Source organism: Schistocerca serialis, chromosome 3, assembly GCF_023864345.2.
Source record: "Schistocerca serialis cubense isolate TAMUIC-IGC-003099 chromosome 3, iqSchSeri2.2, whole genome shotgun sequence".
In the NCBI taxonomy this organism is placed as follows: Eukaryota; Metazoa; Arthropoda; class Insecta; order Orthoptera; family Acrididae; genus Schistocerca; species Schistocerca serialis.
Window position 1 is genome coordinate 529,665,312 of NC_064640.1, and position 21,042 is coordinate 529,686,353.

Genomic DNA, 21,042 nt, shown 5'->3' on the forward strand with positions numbered 1-21,042 from the left:
AGCATTGGGTCCCAAAACGATAAGGTGGGAGCTAAAATCTTCATCTCATGAGGTCTATAGAGTGGCACATATCTATGAAACATTCTATCAGTGATGACTTGTCTGGCTGGACCATGTGGGTGTACTGTTGAAGTTTAGTGCCTCTTTCATGAACAGTTCATGATGTTTGGCCAATATATCAGCTGCCACAAGTTCCAAAAGGAACCTGGTACCTGTCAATCTTTTAAAGCAACCAGGTATCCTTTAGAGATGCAAGTAGGGCAGGATGGCAGAAGATCACTTTGACATGGTGTTCTCAAGAATCCAGCACAAATCTGAAGAAAGTTGATGGTACATTAGAACATGCTGTATATTGCAAACCCATGCACACAAATCTATATTTAAATACCAGCACTTGGAATCACCCTTCACAAAGTGCTGGTGTCCTTAAGACTTTGGAATCTGGCTCTTGGTATAGCTGAACTGTAGAGAGGTTACCACAGTGTTACTGCCACTAAAGATGAATTGTACAGAGGTTGCCACAGTGTTGTTGCCACTGAAGATACTTAGAGAAAGGATTCATAATTTAAACAGACTCTCCCCCTACTGTAGTGGCACACAATGTGCAAGATGTACAATTGTGTTACTGTCCAGCATCGGTAATGCCACCATAATGGAGCATATAAAACCACTCTTAAACACTGTGTCATCAGTGTCTTTGCTCATTTCAAAAATGGCCAGAAAGTAGATGACCAAAATAACAGTGAAACATCTGAAATTAGCATAGCTACATGTGTGAAACTTAAGGGCTGGATCATAATTGACCATAAGGTATCAGGGGGAGTTTCTCTAGTATGAAAAGAAAGCCATATATGCATACCACATATCATCCCCTCTATCTTAAATCAGTGAATATGCATTATACTAGTTATGAGATACACAGGATTGAATGTTTCACAAAGTCTTCAAACTAAACTATAGTAATTAAAGAAATTGATTTGTGTGATTTATTGTTACCATATGTACAAATGTTAAGATATGAGATTCATAATCATATCTCCCACCTCTTGGAGGGGGGAGGGTTATAACTGTGTGTTCATCGTTCTGAATTACCAAGGCATACTGAATTTTCATCTACATACTGTAAGTAAATCAGACATATCAGATACTAATTCCAGTTTTTATTGCTTCAAAGTAATCAAGAGAAACTACTAACTATAGACTGAATCAGCAATAAAACTGTAAACAAAAATCAAATTCACAGAAACATTTAATCTCCATCAGTATCTAGTTCAGGCAATGTGTCGTACACAGTTTGAGTGCTCAAGAAATGGCAGTAATATTCATGATATTCCCACGTAATTATCTGCTTCTCACACGTTGAAAGCAGAACCTTGAGCTTTGCTGCTATTATCAGAAGTTTTTTCGTGTATTCCTTTTGATGAGTCATTTGCTGAAGGTTCTTTCTTTCTTGTTAAGGTTACTTCTCTAAAGCTGTCTTCAAATTCTATCTTATAAAACACTGTAGGAGGTTTCCTTCTTTTGTAGTTGAAGAGGCAAAATTTGTGCATGAGAATTTTAGGGTTATTATCTGGTCGTTTTTAAAATTTAGGAACTCATCAACAACATACTGCAGGCGATGAAAGGATGAAAGTTCCTCCTGCAATTTTGAATGGTTTGTTTCAATCCTTCAGAGCGGTACATCAGCTAGTACTTACTTTTTTTCTCTGTCATGAAATGAGTAAAGTTACACACCATTTCTGTGTCACCTGTTTCAAAAAAATGTGTAGTCAGTTGACTGTAAGTTTGGATGATTCTTGCACAGAGTGACAGACATAAACACAAAGGCAGACTTCTTCAGCTGAACCCCTCAGACAACTGGTATTATTCTTACTTTAGTAATTTCTATTAGCACCATGATGTAGTCATAGACACATGTTGCAGTTTCCATTGATCCTCTCATTCCACAAGTTACTAGTGCCATCTTGATTTCTCAGATTATGTGTGGTCAAATTATACACTGCCAGGTTTCCTCATATTGACTATTTGTTGGCATGGAGTATTTGAGGTATTCAACACAGCTTGTTGATAAAAATTTACACCCACATCAATTGGGTTGTTCTGTGGTGTCATTTTTCTCTGCAAATACTTGTCATGATTGTCTTGCTTCAACAGCTTCCAATTCTTGGGCAGTGAATTAAATGTGGTACATTTGCAATACAGATCTTCCTTCAGTCTAAAGAATCCTAAATTTTGTACTCATGGAATATTTTATGGGGTTTTGGAAGATATGCTGGCTTTCAGTTGCCTTCATTTTCAGTTTTATAGTAATTATACATTAATGTGATATTTAGGCTTGAATTGAGGTACCTTCTTGCAGCTGAATGGAAAGATAACTCAGAATGTTCCATCTTACGTGTACAATCATCATCATTCTCCAACAGTTTGTTATATTGTTTATGTCTGCCAGGTTCATCTTGATCAGCAGTACCATCACAGACTTTTGTACATCTTTTGTGCAGTCTTATTGCAGCTATGCTGTAGGAATGCATTTTTGCCCAATAATAATGTGGTGTATAATGAACTGAGCTCTTAAATGAACAGCTGAAATGTTATCAACACATTGTTACATGTGAAGTGACATAAATAATGATGAGATATGTGATTGTAATCACATGTAAGAAAATTTGTAAGCATATCTGATCAATGTATGCAGCACATTCATGTTTGAAAAATGCTGTGGGAGCTTGTAACAGAGTACCAAAATCTTGGATGTGGTTTATTCACTGTTGTGGCATTGCAATTTGTTTTTTTACTGAAGCAACTCATTCAAGGTTTTTCTATGATAAAGGACTCAAAGAATGCAACTTGCCAATACATATATATCAAAATTGCTTTTTTCACACATTTGTGGTTTTTGCATAAGAGACACAATATACCCTACTATCCAAGTGTCTACCTCCTGTGTATAGTCCACACTTGACGTATTAGGGAGGTCCTCCACTTGATAGGGGAGGCCAAGAAATCTGTGTATGTGATTGTTGCAGAATGGTCTGAGGCCTCTGGTTTCATCTCTCCACCTGATTAAAAACTAGAGAACCACTGTCAGTTGTGGGAATTATGATTCTTCCACCACATATGTGAAGTTATTCGTCCTTACTACTACAGCCAGCCATCTGAAGTAACTACATCTACATCTACATCTACATTGATACTCCGCAAGCCACCCAACGGTTTGTGGCGGAGGGCACTTTACGTGCCACTGTCATTACCTCCCTTTCCTGTTCCAGTCGCGTATGGTTCGCGGGAAGAACGACTGTCTGAAAGCCTCCGTGCGCGCTCTAATCTCTCTAATTTTACATTCGTGATCTCCTCGGGAGGTATAAGTAGGGGGAAGCAATATATTCGATACCTCATCCAGAAACGCACCCTCTCGAAACCTGGCGAGCAAGCTACACCGCGATGCAGAGCGCCCCTCTTGCAGAGTCTGCCACTTGAGTTTATTAAACATCTCCGTAACGCTATCACGGTTACCAAATAACCCGGTGACAAAACGCGCCGCTCTTCTTTGGATCTTCTCTATCTCCTCCGTCAACCCGACCTGGTACGGATCCCACACTGATGAGCAATACTCAAGTATAGGTCGAACGAGTGTTTTGTAAGCCACCTCCTTTGTTGATGGACTACATTTTCTAAGCACTCTCCCAATGAATCTCAACCTGGTACCCGCCTTACCAACAATTAATTTTATATGATCATTCCACTTCAAATCGTTCCGTACGCACACTCCCAGATATTTTACAGAAGTAACTGCTACCAGTGTTTGTCCCGCTATCATATAATCATACAATAAAGGATCCTTCTTTCTATGTATTCGCAATACATTACATTTGTCTATGTTAAGGGTCAGTTGCCACTCCCTGCACCAAGTGCCTATCCGCTGCAGATCTTCCTGTATTTCGCTACAATTTTCTAATGCAGCAACTTCTCTGTATACTACAGCATCATCCGCGAAAAGCCGCATGGAACTTCCGACACTATCTACTAGGTCATTTATATATATTGTGAAAAGCAATGGTCCCATAACACTCCCCTGTGGCACGCCAGAGGTTACTTTAAAGTCTGTAGACGTCTCTCCATTGATAACAACATGCTGTGTTCTGTTTGCTAAAAACTCTTCAATCCAGCCACACAGCTGGTCTGATATTCCGTAGGCTCTTACTTTGTTTATCAGGCGACAGTGCGGAACTGTATCGAACGCCTTCCGGAAGTCAAGAAAAATAGCATCTACCTGGGAGCCTGTATCTAATATTTTTTGGGTCTCATGAACAAATAAGGCGAGTTGGGTCTCACACGATCGCTGTTTCCGGAATCCATGTTGATTCCTACATAGTAGATTCCGGGTTTCCAGAAATGACATGATACGTGAGCAAAAAACATGTTCTAAAATTCTACAAGAGATCGACGTAAGAGATATAGGTCTATAGTTTTGCGCATCTGCTCGACGACCCTTCTTGAAGACTGGGACTATCTGTGCTCTTTTCCAATCATTTGGAACCCTCCGTTCCTCTAGAGACTTGCGGTACACGGCTGTTAGAAGGGGGGCAAGTTCTTTCGCGTACTCAGTGTAGAATCGAATTGGTATCCCGTCAGGTCCAGTGGACTTTCCTCTATTGAGTGATTCCAGTTGCTTTTCTATTCCTTGGACACTTATTTCAGAGTGGCCTCTGAACCCAGGCAGCAGTGATGTGGGTATGAGCCATAAATTGCAGCGAACTGCACAGATTGTAGGCAGTAGCTGCCAGCAGGGCCTTCCTTATAACTTGAAGGTCCAGTATTAAACTTGCAGATTGTTTGTCTACCCACCTTTCTCTGATCATCACCATTCTCTGGCTGATGTTAGCTCTCTCTGTGACCAGCTTGTCCAGACTTTTAGGGAAGAATACCCTCAATCCTAATAGCTCTTCTTCTGACACACATCTTTCATGATGGTACGAGAGAAGTTCAGGCATAAACAGGGGCATATCAACTGCTGTTTTTCCTGTTAGTAATCCACAGATGAACAAAGATGCCAGTAATATATGCTGGTGTGTCAGGTAGCTAGATGTTAGGCAGTATTAATTTATTTTAATTCACTGCTAACCCTTATTAGCAAACATTTGTGCTCGTAATAACATTGTATAGTAGTGTTTTGCAGTTTGTAGCAATAATCTCAGTTTTGACTATATAAAATCACATTTTCAATTGTTTCCTCCATCTGTCACCTCTGCTTTCAAAGAAACATGGGTGCATTTTTGTTTTGTATGCTATCTAGCATGAGACAGTAGTCCATGTGCAAGGCCATTACTGCTCATATCCATTCATAACACATATATGAAGTGCCAAATTATAATGCATACATACTATATACCCTCCATAACATACAGTGCATTTGCTTGTGGAGCACAGGAGTAGTTCAATAAACATTTGGTTGAAGAGCTAACAGAATTATAATCCTATCAGTCTATTTCATTAATCTTATGACTGTTGTGCTGTGTTGCAATTGTCATATCCAGTTAACTGTTGTAACAGAATTTTTTATCAACCAAAGAGGTAAAGAGTTACTGTATTACCACAATTCAGCCTATAGTACTCACTGCCTTTTAATTTTAACAGTGATTATTTCGTTAAATGACATAATGTTTTTATGATGACACAAGAATTATATGAGATTCAGACTTTATACTTCAGAGTTCACCAATTCCAACAAAGTTGGACTAAACAATTTAGCTCATAGTTGTAGAATGTCTATTTTCATTTAATTGGTTTAAATTTCCACAAGTTAGTGCTGTTTTAGCACTAATCATTTCAGCTTAAAACACTAATTTCCTAAGTTTGTAAATATAAATTATTTAAGATGTGTAGTTTAACATGCATACAAAATAGAACTGCTGTGACCTGCTTTGGCATTCATCCAGAATATTAATTTTTGCTACTTCCTTTTTTCATTATTAAATAACATAATTTTCTGTAACTGCATTAACTCAGACAAAGCATTTTCTGTGGAAAAATAAATGGTTAGAACAATCTGCTCTATTAGACACTGGACATTCTTTAGACATGTTCAAAAGAGCAGTGGAATTATTTCTAATTTCTGTCTACAATAATTTCTCTTCGTGGTGTTGTATTTTAAGAATATAAGCTGCAGTTTAACACACTTACTTTGTTGCAGTGGCTATGTGAAATTACAACATGGGCAGTCCCGAACTTTTGTTGTAACACATCCAATGGATGTTGGACCCATTCGCAAAGTGGAGTTTTACTGGCAGTATGATATGGATGTCCTGCAGCCACGATCTCTCTGTTTCTTTTGGTGTAATGATCATCTATATGTGTCAAAAATAGAGGTTGCAGAAGTGGATATCAATAACAGGAAGTAAGTATGAGCCAATCTAAAAGTATCTTTACATATGGACATACACATATTTGGCTTGTAGAGGTATGCAGTACCCATGTAATGACTGTTTCCATTGTAGTTTTTGTTATGACAGTAATCATATTCTATGTTCGTGATCTCTACAGACCAGATGTAATTGTGTCTGTATGATCACTAAAGACAAGACACTGCTCTACATAGTATATGTCAATAATTGTATCTGTGTCTTTATGATGAAAAGCATTGTAAGGTGCTTGCTGAGGGTACGTTTTGCTATGCCACATATTAATATTTCATTCTATTCCAGTCACAGTTGCAATATTTTGTGAAATGTTACTAGTCAAATTTTATTTTAATGCTCCTATAGGAATGCCATGTAGCTGGTGAGGGCTACTTGCAGATTCCACCCAGATAGACTGTAACTGGAATTTTCTAGAGAGATTTCTGTGAGATATTATCCACCTTTGTTTGAGAGACCTCACATTAGGACATTTCAGAAATGCTGTGACCCTCACTTGAGGGTTAAAAATACTCTTTTGTTTACATTCAGTGTCCCTTCCTAGGCATAACTGCTGTGGGTCATACACAATAAAATAGTGCTCCAGTGTAGGTCATACAAGCACTCCATGACCAATATCACTCATTGAGCAATTGCAGTTACCCAGTAATTATCAAATATAATAGTAATGCTCCTATCACCTCTCCCTTGAGAGCTCCTCATCTAAGCCTTGAAGGTTCAAGGCATGTTGACCAGCTATTGTGTTGTCCTCTGCCTTGTCAGCAACATATGGGTGCAGTATGGAGGGACATGTGGTTGGCGTATTGCTTTTCTGACTGTTTTGCCCTTTCCAGACTGTAGACACTATTTTTCTTTCAAATAGCTTCTCAAATAGTACCAGGAGGCTGAGTGCATCATATACCAGTGCCCCCACCAAAATCTTTGGCAGCACCAGAACTCGAAAGCAGGTCCTCTGCATGGCAGCCATCTAAACTAACCATTCAGCTATGGAGACAGACACCCTTCCCTTAGTATCATGCAAAATTCTATGTGTGTCAGCCTAGGGCTCTGCATCCACTATAAAGTGCCTCATGCTCTGTAATAAATACTGTAGGCGCCCCGGTGGTCCCGGTTGCCTATGGTGGACTGGAAGCTGAGCGGTGACCTCTTCAGTTGTCAGAATGCTAGGAAATGACTGTGGACGCATCAGAAACACCAAAGAAACATTATTAATTCATGACACCTTTATTCCTGCTGAGTACAATGTGGCCCACGTAACACAGGCTGGCTGAGCTTGGTGATATCAACGACCTTCCCCGAGTCCTTGATGACTCGGGGCGATGACACCAGCTCCAGCCCGCACCAGTCTTGCTAGCACAGCGCCGCGTGCTGTGACGTAGTGGTGGAATGCCCTTACTGTGGCCGCTCGTGGCTGGCTGGCCAGCTCGGCAGCGGACAGCAGGCCGCTGCACCCCTGTGTGATGACACATTCAGATACATGTGCAATCCTCTTACCTCTTGGCTAACCTACTGCCTCTGGCTCTCAGCATAGGCCACGAAACTTTGACAATATTCCACGTTTCCAACTCTTTACTATTCTGCGACACTACAATACTCTTTGTATCTTAATGTACACTGATGGAAAAAAATCTCAACATCAAGAAATAATTAATGCAGAGTAATGAAATTTTGGGACTGTAATTATCTAGGTAACATATTTAAATGATTAATGTTACAAGATCACAGGTTAATGTAAGCACAAGAAAAAGAATTGCAAATGTGAAACACTGGTGCATGAATAACTGCTGTATCTGGCAGAATGTTGAATGCAAGCTTGCAAACCTGTATGCTTTGTGTTGTTCAGGTGTTGGATGTCAGTTTTTGAACTGGAGTTCAGTGCATGCTGCACTTGGTTGATCAATACATGGATGGTTAATGCTGGTTGTGGATAACACTGGAGTTGTCATCTGGTGGTGTCCCATACGTACTTGATTGGAGACAGATCTGGTGATTGAGCAGGCCATGGCAACGTGTCGACACTCTGTAGGGCATGTTTGGTTACAACAGTGGTATTTGGTTGGAAAACAGTCCTTGGAATGCTTTTCATGAATTGCAGCACAACAGGTTAAATTACTAGACTGAAAAACAAATTTGCAGTCAGGGTGTATGGGATAACCATGAGATCCTGCTGTCATACGAAATCACACCCCAGACTGTAACTCCGGATGTGGCTGCAGGCACTCACCTGACCTTCTATTAACCAACACATGGCCATCAGTGACACCGAGGGAGAACCAGCTATCATCAGAGAACACAACAGACCTCCAATCTACCCTCCATTGAGATCTCACCTGACACTACTGCAGTCACAAACAGCAGTGGTTTGGGGTCAGTAGAATGCATGCTACAGGGCATCTGTCTCGGAGCTGTCCTTGAAGTACCTGATTGTGAACAGTTTTCTGTGTCTCTGTTGTGCCAACAGCTGCTTGAATTGCTGCTACAGATGTGGTATAGTGCACCACAGCCATACAATGATCTCAATGGGCTTCCCTCTCTGTAATGCTATGTAGCATTCCAGAACCCAGTTTTCTTGTGATCATACCTTTCCATGACAACTGCTGCCAGCAATCCAGTACAGTGGCTACATTCTAGCCAGGTATTTCTGCAATATCATGGAAGGAACATCCAGCTTCTTGTAGCCCTATTACATGACCTTGTTCAAACTCTTTGAGCTGTTGATAATTGTGTCTTCACTGTCGTAAAAGCATTCGTGGCTAACATCAGCTCACTATGTCAAGTCTCAAAGGTAACTAATGCTTATGACCATTACAGCACATATTTAAAGTAAACCTGAGTTTCATCCTCATAATCGTACTACTAGTGCCACTCTTATGTGACTGGCATGAAATTTGAATAAAGTCATCTTCCAGATGTAGAAACACACCTACTAACTTTTGTTTATCTTGCACAACTCCTTTTTTGGTGCCAGAAGTTTTTTCTGTCAGTGTACAGTCCCTGGCCAATTTATTAGATGCACTACAATTTTTAAGCAAATTTTGATTTATGCCTAATGAAATTTGTTTTTTTAATATGCAAATTGTGAAAAAATTATTATGTGTAGTCTACTTCATACTAAGATGCTATAACAAGTACATAAAATGTAGTATTTGTTGAAAACATTTTATTTCAGTAATTACAACAAAAATTAAAATATTGTAAAAGTGAAAACATTAGTTTTAATATCTTGTTGAGCCACCTTTTGCAGCTATGAGAGCCTTAATACGACATGGCATGCTGTCGATGCAGGACTGTACTGTGTCTCACATTTGTGGATGATGATACCAGACATGGGTGATCTTCTCTAAGAGCTGTGTTTTTGTTGTGATAACATATTCTGCCACGTCCCTCTTCAGTAGTTTCCATACATTTTCTATGGTGTTCATGACGGGACTTATTACCTGGTCGGTCTAACAGAGGGATACTTTTTTCCTTCAGAAAGGATTTAACTGACCTGTCTGTTAGATAGGGAACTAAAAATAAATCATTCCCCATTTGGGAACCATTCTCTGAGCTGTGGTATTAACTGATTTTGCAGGACTTTCTTGTACTGGTCTTGCCTTATTATGCCTTTAACCACATAAAGACATCCTGTACCCTTGCCACAGGTGACAGACCAAATCATCACCTTAGTTGCATATTTTACGGTCTGAATATTGCAGTCGCAATGAAATTTTTCTCCTGTTCGATGGCACACTTACTGAGATTTGTTAGTCAAAATTTCAAACATGCTTTCATCGCTGAAGCATACCTGCAAAAATCGAGAAACATAATTAATATACTATGAATAAATGTACATAGGTTATATCATATTGTAAATAATAATTTTAAAGTTAAATTACCAATCTACAGAAGTCCACATCCTTATGACACCACTGTTTAATCCACTTCAGATGCTTCGCTTTCGTTGTGGCTGTTAACTTTGGTTTTCTAGTGGGTTGACAGACCTTGAAATCAATATCCTTCAACTTTCTGCAAGCAGTGCGTTCAGATGCAGTCACATTAGCCTGTTCCAGTTGAGATTTTATCTGTTGTGTTGTTGCAAATCTGTTTTCTATGCAAATTCTTTTGAGAAATCTTTCTGTCCTTGAGGTGAAAATTAGTTTTCTTCCACATTTACTCTTCCGTCTGGGGCTCAGTTCTTCACCTGAATCAATTTTCTTCTTTATGCACCTCACACTAGCTTCTGACATTTCCAACCTTCATGAAATTTCTGGATTGGAATACATTTTCGTATTAACAAGGTCTTTGCCCTCAGAATTTTTATGTGGTGAAATGTCCCCTCTTTTACCCATTGTTAAAATTCACAATTAATAATACCTGGCTGTTAAACAATCAATTGTGATGTCAATATTATGAAATTGATAATCAAAGCAAACAAAGTATTACACCAGTTACACGCGAGAACGCCACTGAACAGGTCCTTTTCTCCACGCTGTACTCTGCACACTGATAACTGCAATAAGTCAACAATTCAATGTCACTTAGCAAAAATAGATAAAAAATTCAACAATGTAATAAGTGCCCTGAATAACTGTCATAAATTTTCCGATTAATTGCATTAAATATATTACTCAACATGTAATTATTACAAATAACATTAAAAATATGCAGTGCATCTAATAATTTGACCAGGGACTATAGTTGAAGATACAACTACTCCACAGATTTTATTTAAAAGAAAATTTCCTGGGCAGCATCCTCCTCTCACATTCTGACTAATTCACTTCCTTCTTCCAGCAACCAAGGTTTGGACGGTACGGGTTGACGAGAACAGTGCTTCTGAAGTTTTTGGCAGTGGGAAGTGTAGTAGTCAGAGGATGAGAAGAGGATACTACGCAGGAGATTTATTTGTGAGTGAGATCTGTGGGGTGGCTGTGAGAGGCGAGAGCCTGGAAGAGATAGTTGGTGTAGTTATTGAGAGAATTAGTGTTGAGCAGAGGCATTTGCTGCAAATGCCTCAGCTGTAGGAAACGGAGGTTTTGATGTAAAAGAGGTGGCAGCTGTTAAAATGTAGATGTTGCAGCTATTGGATAATTTTATATAGACTGAATTTGGAATGTTAGAGTCAGTGAGGTGGGAGTTAACATCAAGGAAAATAGCTTTGAATCTGGAAAAGGGCTAGATGAATTTGAGTTGAGGACTCAGATTTGTCTACCTTCATCCTCAATGCAAGTGAGTTCCTCTCATCCTGTGGTCTGAGTGACCTGCCCTTGCTTTTAACATGAACCACTGAATGATGATAGCAGTTGACTATCATCATTCTGCAGTTCCTGCTCCACACACAGCCACTGTTCATCAATATGACTGTAGGTCTGAAACCAGTCACCTTTTAATGAATGTGCCTTGTTATCTAGACAGTTATAATTTACTGCAAAGATTATATGTTGGTCACTGATTTCTCCAATAACATTTTCAAAAACAACTACTCTTAGCAGCTGATTTTGTGTATTTTCTCTGTGACACATGTAAATATTCCTGAACCTTTTCGGTTTCAAGGAGCTTTGTCTCGACATCCATTGGAAACTAAATATCTGTTTGCTTGAGTCTGTTAATTCCAATTTATATACAATGTCCAGCTATAAAATATTTATCATTCACTTTGCAACACCCTATTAAAACAAAAGAGTACTTACAGTGCTAGGGCTGAAACAATTTATAGAGTATGTGTGAATGTATGTTGGAGTTGAGAAAGGTGAGGGGGCAGAGAGGGTTGCAGGAAAGTAAATTAAGTGCATAACAAATATTTAAAAAATGTTAAATAAATGTTGAACATCCAATTCATTTGTCTTGTATTCATAATTGCTGATTTTGAGAAGGAGAATTTAAATGTGGTGATTCTATACAGCTGTGCAGGAATTTGTCTGTGACATTTCATCCTCAGTGAAAGTTTAGCTTTTGTGTACTTAAACTGATTGGTCTACCTGGATTATGTGTGCTTCTCAAGTGACTGGACTGGGTTATTGTTGGAGCAGTTATTACTGGTACATGGGTAACCCTGAAAAAGTTGTGCGCTGGAGACCCATCACTTCCTTAAAACTGTCCATTAATAGCATCTAGTGAACAGCATATACTCCCTCACCCTTTCAAAGACCTCTAGAGAACCCTTCTTGCTGACTTATTTTGAATCTCTTTGCTTAACCCACTTGTGTACAATGACGGGCATACCCGTCATCACACTCACTTGCACTTACATACAATGATGGGTACAGCTGTCACCCTGCATTTCCCTTGTTGTGTGGTGCTTTGGCATGTAGTGGATTACTGTTGGTTCTAATTTTAGTCCAGGCAGAATGTTAATAGATGGCATGAAAATGCTCAATTGCAGCTAAATATTGCAATGCAAATTAGCACATTTTCTTAGATTCAGTAATGCAACATGGCCGATCCATACGAAATCCAAGCCAAGAGAATACTTCAGTTTCCTGAAGAAAAGATTTGAGTGATACTGATGGTGGACTAGACTTTGAAAACAGTGAAAACACAGAATCAGAAGTGAGTGACAGCAGTCGTTGTGTTGACAAAGAAGATTTTTCCCTCAACAGTTGAGACGATGTAGTGGAAGTACGTCAACAATTACTGATGAGTGGAACTCGGAAAATGTTTGTATACTACGTACATTACCAAGAGCAGCAGTGAAGGGGAGGTAGATGTTACTATTCACAGATCCGTGGGCTAAAACTCATCAGAATTGCATGGCACTGATCAAATTTTGACACCACAATTCTTGGAGTTGATGGTCAAGGAAACAAATTTCTTTGCAGAAATGACTGTACATGCAGAACAGTGAAGAATGGTTGACAAATCACACTGGTTTCCTGTGGCAGCAGATGAGATCAAAGCCCAATTTGTACTGGGTATACTTAAGTCCCAAACAAAGGTATCTTCTGTACAAGATAATTGGTAGAGAAGGAAAACAATACAGACTCCTATTTTTGGTAGAACCATGCCTTTTAGGAGATTCAAAGCCCTCTCAAGGTATCTTCAGTTTGCTACTGATTCTGCAGGTATGCATCATGACAAACTGAGGAATATCAGGCCAGTTGTTACTCTTCTACTTGACAGATTTCAAAGGGTGTACAAGCCTGCAAATTTTTTTGTGTTGATGAGAGTCTGATATTCAGGGGCAGATTGCCATATGTATAATACAAACTTTCAAAGAGGGCAAGATTTGGTTTGAAAATATATAAAGTATGCTCATCTGACAATGGATACTGTTACAATTTTAAAATTTATTCAGCTCTTGAGGCAAAAAAAGTAGTCAGCACCCCATCAAGTAAGAAAGTTGTTTTGGTTTTGTGTGACACTTTACTGGATGAATGGAGAACAATATACATGGATAATCATATTCTCTCCCACTTTGTTTCTAAAGCTATTGGAGAGGAAGACCTATGTAGTTGGAAGTGTAAGACCAGACAGGAAGAACATGCCACCACAGTTTAAGAAATCGGTCTGAAAAGAGACGAAGCGACTTTTGCATCAGCGAATGAAGTTCTTGCTGCTAGATGGATTGACAAAAAACCAGTGAACCCCTGTCAACCATTCATGATTGACCTGAGTATGAGGAACAGCAAAAAATGGGAAGACTAAGTTGAAACCTAATTGCATCAGCGATTATAACAAAGGATTGGATGGAGTTGATGCATGCAACAAATGCCTAGCATTATATTCTCCTATGAGGAGATATGTGAAGGGATATAAAATATATGTTTTATATGTTGGACATGGCAATTGTCAGTGCAAGTATAAGACACTATATGATTAATGACAGTAAGAGAAGAATGAGGTTCACAGGTTATCATCTCAACCTGGCTGAACAAATTCTGAAAAATATTAGACTTCCTGATTATGGGATTTGCGGGCACCCAAGCCTAGGAACAAATCCATTAAGACTACAGAGCAGGTACTGGGGATATTTTCCCACAAAAATACTCCAACTGACAAAAAAGCAGCACTGTCTAGAAGGTATAAGATCTGTTACAACAGAGGACAGCATGGAGAATCCTGTTTTGAGTGTGCAGAGTGCAAGATCTGCCTACACGTGGATAAGTATTTTAAGCTTTATCACACTGAGACAAACTATATATTATTATATTTCAAAGTATAATAGAGAAATACAATAAATAGAATGCTCTAATATAGCTTATAGTATGTTGCTGTAAAAATGAGAAAAATCACTGAAAAATAAGTGTACTGCTGTGTCACAACATCAATTTAAAAAAATATATTGTGTGACAGTGGGTTAAGGTGACTACTGTGTTGTGATTCTTCATTTAGGAAAGTATTCTGCTGTTGTAGTGACTGGGAAATGAAGAATGTTGTAATGCCCTTTGTGAACTCACTGATAGTGATATTTACTGTTCCTGGAATATGATAGCTGAGGTTGGACTAAAAGAATTTTAAACCTGCTTTGCTCTGACAGTCTTACATTTACTTACTCCTCCACCCCTTCTTACTTCTGCAGAAGTTTGTATTCCAATTCATACTTTCTATCTTCAGAGACACCAATCTAATCACACTGGTCACCTTGTTAGGAGGTTTTGTTGTGCTACTAAATGCATATCTGCTTTAATTGACCAAAACTGTTTATCTCTACCTGTTATTTTCATTTCTAGCATGTAGAGCACTGAGAACTTCCTTAACTGCCTGAAATTGGTCTTCTCTTTCCCCCATCAGATCCTGTATGTGTTTACATCATTATCTCTATCCACTGCTCTTAATGTCCATCTCATTTTTGCTTGAAAACCTTGTTCCTTATTATTCTGATTAGTTTTATTTCAGCCATGTATAGCACATAGTTTGTGATTCATATTGGTAAGGACTTCTTATGTTGATGTTCACTAGTTAGTACCATGACAAAGAAATGGTCTTTCTGGAGGAGATGGTGCTTTGGCTTACAAGGGGCTAGATTATCTTTATGATGAAAATGAGAATTTAGTTCTCCTGTGAGCCATGTCTATCAAATTACCATGATAAATCTCTACAGTCTTTACGTCTAACTTCTGTAAATGCTATTCTGAAGTGATACCTGACAATAAGACAGCATCAGACTTCCATAGAGTAAAAAGTCAATAAAAAAGCTGTATGTCAGTAACACACTAGTAATGGTTCAGCTCTATTTTTAAATATTTTATAAAAGGACACCACTGGAAGTTATTCCAGGAAACAGGTTTTTTGCAAAAGTGTCTTTCAAAATGTAATGCTAAGCAGAGTTTTAAGTACTGGAAAATATCAACGAGGTGGGTTACCACCAGACAACACAGAAATGTAGAGGCTGCTAAGGACAGAGAACTAGCACCTAACAGGGTTATTTAATTAATTTGAGGAGCTTTCAGAAATGATTTACAGTAGTAGTTTTTTTGTACCTTATTTATTAGTGAACATGAGTTGATGTACATGGGACCTCTCAATATCCTTCCCACCATCAATGCAATGCTGCCACTTTCCTGGCAACTTCATTGATGTGTCACAGACCTGCTGTTTGGCGATACTACGCACCAACTCATGAACAGCTGCCTGCAGTTCTTTGTTGTCACAAACCTCTCAGCACATCCTTTATGTTATCAAATAAAGAATACTCAGATGGAGTTAGATGCAGTGAATATTGTGTGCAGCACAGAAAGGGACTCTAATATTGTCACCTTTGCAATTTTGCCATTGCTGGTGTGGGGTCACACATTGTTATCCTGAAGGAGTGCTCCTTTTGACCACCTTTCATGTCACCTTCGCTGCATCCTGCATCTAAGTCACGCAAGGGTGTCACAGTATGTCCTGCTGTTGACAGTTGTTCCTTGTGGAAGTTAGTCCATTAATAGTATGCAACAGAGACTATCTACTTCCCTGCAGATGAAGCAGCATGAAATTTCTAGGACCAGGGACACCCAGGATGTTCCCATTGAATGGACTAGACTTTGTTCATAGGTGAATGGTAGTGACACCATGATTATTCCTGTCACCAATCCTTCCTCTAGGCCTGTGTCAAGTCCTGTGGAACCCAATATGCACACATGTTTTTCATACCAAACTCATCATGAATAATGAAGTGCACGGTTGCACATCCTACACCTGTCTGCAACTTCAGTTCATCAAAGATTATGTACCTATCAGCCATAATCAATTCAGACACAACCTCAGTGTTCCCCAGAGTCTGCAATGTTGACAGGTGACCAGCACCCATAGTCTTGCATGTGGATTCCCTTCCACTAGTGAACTCAATGATCAAGCTGTAAACAGCCCTTTGTGCAGGAGTTGCTTGATAATACACTACAGTCGAATATTTATAAATAGCAACAAACAAGTGCCGCCCTTTTACTAGACATACTGTTCACAACTGTCATCTAGTGTCTATGTGATGTACTGGAATCAGTTCATCATCCTACAAGAGGATGCGCCTACAATCTGAGTACTGCTTATGAAACAGAACAATTGGAAATCATTTCTGAACACCCCTTGTAATATAATGTAACATTTTATGATGATGTAATTGTCACCCTGTTACAGCAAACGGGAATTGGAAGTGACGAGTGAACTGTGCACACCAGACAACAGGGACTATGCTGACATAGCATCACGCTCAACAGCCATTTTCTATGACAATTGTAATCATCCCAGTTGAGATCCAGACTGGCTGTGTCTGTGTAATACTACCTCCATGCAGAACACAGCCACCATTACCTGTTTATACACATATATTGTGTATCTGAATCCCTTGCATGCACTCACTGTCATGTGTGTGATTTTGCCATCATCCTTTGAATGAGAAAGTAAGAGCTGTATAAATTGTAGCAGTGTTTGTTGTTTACTATTGTTTTCTGAAATGTTATATGAATGTTGATTGTAAACACTGGACTGATATCACAGTTTTAGAATGAATGGTAAATGTGCTTATATTGTACCTTGCTGAAAAACACCAGTAGTATACAAATATGGCCTACCATCACTGTAGACATGTAAAATATATGGTTTAGATCTGCTGAAACATTATCAGTACTGCAGTGTTCATTGTCCAGCCATGTTTTATTTAGGAAATGTTGTGAAATTTCAATAGTTTTTATCTGCAGGGTGCTGCAGTACTTTTCACTTTGTATTGTAAAAACTGTAAAAAATTACAGGGTGAAATGCATCTGTAGAGTCCAGTTGCCATCAGGATACTGTGTAATTTTTGTATTGATTTTGTTGCCTGTGAAGAAATATTACTGTGTTTATTTGAAAGTGGCACAATACCTGACTAACTTTTGTATGTTTACTATTTTTTATAGCTAATTTCTACCACTTCAGTATTTACAGTAATGTAAACGAGAGTTTAACAGAGCTGCTAATGTTGGTGTGTTAGTTAGAGATGAAGATCAACTGCATTTCATGTATTTAAGTATGTTATAGTACAAAACATTGTAGTTACCATATCATTGCCATTTTTAGCCAGTAAATACACTTCATGTGATTTATTAATCAAATTGATATTGAATCAGTCATGATGGTCATTTCCTTACACACGTTTTACGAAAGAAAGAGATACAGATTCATAGTGATGTTTTCACTGTGACTGAACTGTGTTACTATTAACAATGTGCAGTTCTGAGCACTGTAATGATCTTGTAGTTGTTAAAAATAGCTTTACAGTATTGTATTGATGAAGCGTGTGTATTTTATTCTTGGTAACACATTTGTTACCATTTTGTGTGTTATTTTATTGTTTTGTTGAAATATGTACTTAAATTGTTATTTTTTAATTTAAATTTTAAATAGTTTAATTTTATACTCAGTCACATCATTAATGATGTAAGGCCTGTGATTTTTATCCTGTTGTTGAACAATATATGAATAACTAATTGTGATATTGTGTAGTGAATATACATATATTCAGTCATAGTCTATGTCTCTAGAACTACTTATATCTCCTCCAGTCACTGCTCAATACATTTTATATTTCCTGTTGTTTTCTTCATGTGGTTTTCAGACCATGACATCATTTATCTAATAATTAGCACATTAGACTAATTTGGTCACAATTACAAGTACAGAAAGTAACTGAAAATACCTTTGCTGTGTATTTATGGTTTTCCTAATACTGCCATCAGCTGGTGAAAATTCTGATGACTAGGTTAGTTTGCATTAGCTACACGTATGAATGACAGGTATTGGCACTTGCTCAGATTTGTGGGAAAGTAATTATGGAATAATAGTTCACACCATTAAATTGTTCTCAATTTTTGATAAATGAGATATCTGGTAGGAAGCTGATATTATGGCACTGAATCAAAACATAGTAACTGCATTCTTGCAAAGGAACCTATTAAATGAGACTGGTAGAGATTTCAAAATATGATGGTTGTGTTGTATATATACTTCTGTTTATGTCTGAAAAAAACGGGGGGGGGGGGGGGGGGGAGATAGTTTCCAGTATAGATTAAAATTTACTATTTATGTTCACCATGGCAAAATTTACATTGGTGAATATTGTCAGATGATAATCCCCTTACTCAGTAATAAATTACCACTGCAAAGTACCTCTTTTCAGTCTTATTAACCTAACAGTCTTCTTTTTATAATAAAATTTTAAACTGATCAGCAGTTACATTGGCCTGTGCATTTCATTTGTTACCTCTCTGTCCTAATACAATGTGTGTTTTGATACTGTTTTTGTAGAATTTCACACATTTTCATTTAGTATCATGAGCCTGCCATATATATTCTGTTTGGAAGTAATTGTTTATATATCCATGTATGTATATAAACTGTAAATGTGTACCACTGCCGGGAGTTGAATCCAGGTCTCCTTGATACAGCTTTTCACTCACCACTTCAGTCTGTGTATATAAAATCATATCTGTAGGAGACCAGTAAAATCTCTGAAACTGTGTCATTTCATTTCGTTACATATCCTCACTACTTCTTTTTGGTCCTTGTCCTGCCCTCTCATAAATGACTGGTATGCAATCCACAGGCATAACTCAGTCTCCTCTTAAATACGTCTATCAGTGGTAGCTCTTTGTAGATTTCTTTTGATACATTTCTGTGTTTCTGGTTACCCTCAGAACCTTCCGTACATAATATGTCACCTTCCTTACATAATTTACCACAAATAATATTTTTATTCTCAGACCTTATAGTCACTGCAAATCCCTCCATATGCCATAGTTTTTGTTTTTTCTGATAAACAATAAATATTGATCTTCTGGAAATTATATCCTCATCACCAACATTTGGTAATTTTAGTTATATAAAATTTACTATACAAACCCTAGAAGATGCAACTGTGTCAAAAGTTCTGTAAAATAGTTTGCCTCATGATATTTTATGTCAAGGCAACACTTTAATATGAGCTTAATGTTGAAGTCTTGAAAACATGAGAGTTTCTTGTACATTTTATCTCATTAGATTTCCTCAATTGGAGCAGTGCAAGATTCATTTTCCCTCTGTCACAAGTTTGTTTTGAGATTTTAATGTTTGCTGCATTACACAGAGATAAGTAGCTTTTCAACAAATAAGTTTATTGTAGTCAACAACCACATAAATATTTCTGTGGTGGAACCAAATTGGACTGTATAATCATTTTCAATAGATTGTGGGATAAGCCTTTGCCAAAGGCACTGTTAAAATGTGTCAAGCATTTTCACACACACAAGGTTCCTACCTGTCTGCTGGCAGCAGCCTTGCTCATATGATTAAACATTCACCAACCAGTATAGACTTCTGGGTTCTGTATCAATAAATTATTCTTCAGGTTTTTCATATGTTCAAGAAGATACAAAATTTGATTGTATCTTCATTAGCAGTGAGTTACTTTATCAAATGCCTTTTGGAAATATATTTAGACATATTCTACCCATCTGCTTGAGCCTATTATTTGTAAGACATTGTGTGCAAAAAAGAGCATGTTACAAGTGATGTGTTCTCAACCCCTGTCGATACTGTGAGAGAAGCTTCTTTTCCCAAGGAACGTAAGGATGTTTGAGCTTAAAACGTGCCTAGGACCTTGCGACATACAAATTTTATAAATGTTAGCCTGTAGGTCAGTGTGTTAGTTCTCTTAACCTTTTATAAATGTGAGTTGTCAGTGGTCAATTCAGTCGTATGGAACTGTTAGCTGCACAGTAGGTTCTCAATAAATGTGGGCAAGGAAAGGGGACAAACCCATGCATATTCACTATAAAAAATAATAAAAATTCTGTCTGGACCCATATTATTTGACAGTATTCCTTGGTTTGTCAAGGCCTTGTAAAATCTGAAGAAGGTATATTTAGAGTGCTCTATAACTGTTTATTTTATAGCTTGCTTGTCTCTCTCAGATAGTCCAGCATTAGAATGTGCCAAGAGAAAAAGGGAACACTGCTTGTAAACTTATCCAGTTTATGTTAAAAGTATTAACTGATGATTTATGTGAGTGTAATATGCAACAAGTCACTTTTCTGAATTTTAGTATAGTTTATTTTCTATACTAGTAACTAATTTTCATGCCACTGTAGACTAATAATTGGATGGATGTGTTACGGGAACATTATCTGGACCATGTGCAGCTCGATGCGATTGTTGTTGTGAATACTGTCTCATGGATTTGATGACAAATTCACTCTCATAATGAGCATTTTGCAGG

At 38.0% G+C, this 21,042-nt stretch overlaps 1 protein-coding gene across 4 annotated transcripts in view; it reads left to right on the forward strand.

Moving 5' to 3' along the window:
* LOC126470408 (pancreatic triacylglycerol lipase-like) overlaps positions 1–18,317 on the forward strand; it is a 472,913-nt gene extending 454,596 nt beyond the window's left edge. For all 4 annotated transcript variants that reach the window (XM_050098258.1, XM_050098259.1, XM_050098257.1 and 1 more), the window contains 2 exons: positions 6,191–6,394; positions 16,950–18,317. In XM_050098258.1, the coding sequence (XP_049954215.1) occupies positions 6,191–6,394; positions 16,950–17,064 (319 nt within the window). In that variant the 3' untranslated portion in view covers positions 17,065–18,317. The remainder of the gene's footprint in view (positions 1–6,190; positions 6,395–16,949) is intronic.
* The last annotated feature ends 2,725 nt before the right edge of the window (positions 18,318–21,042 follow it).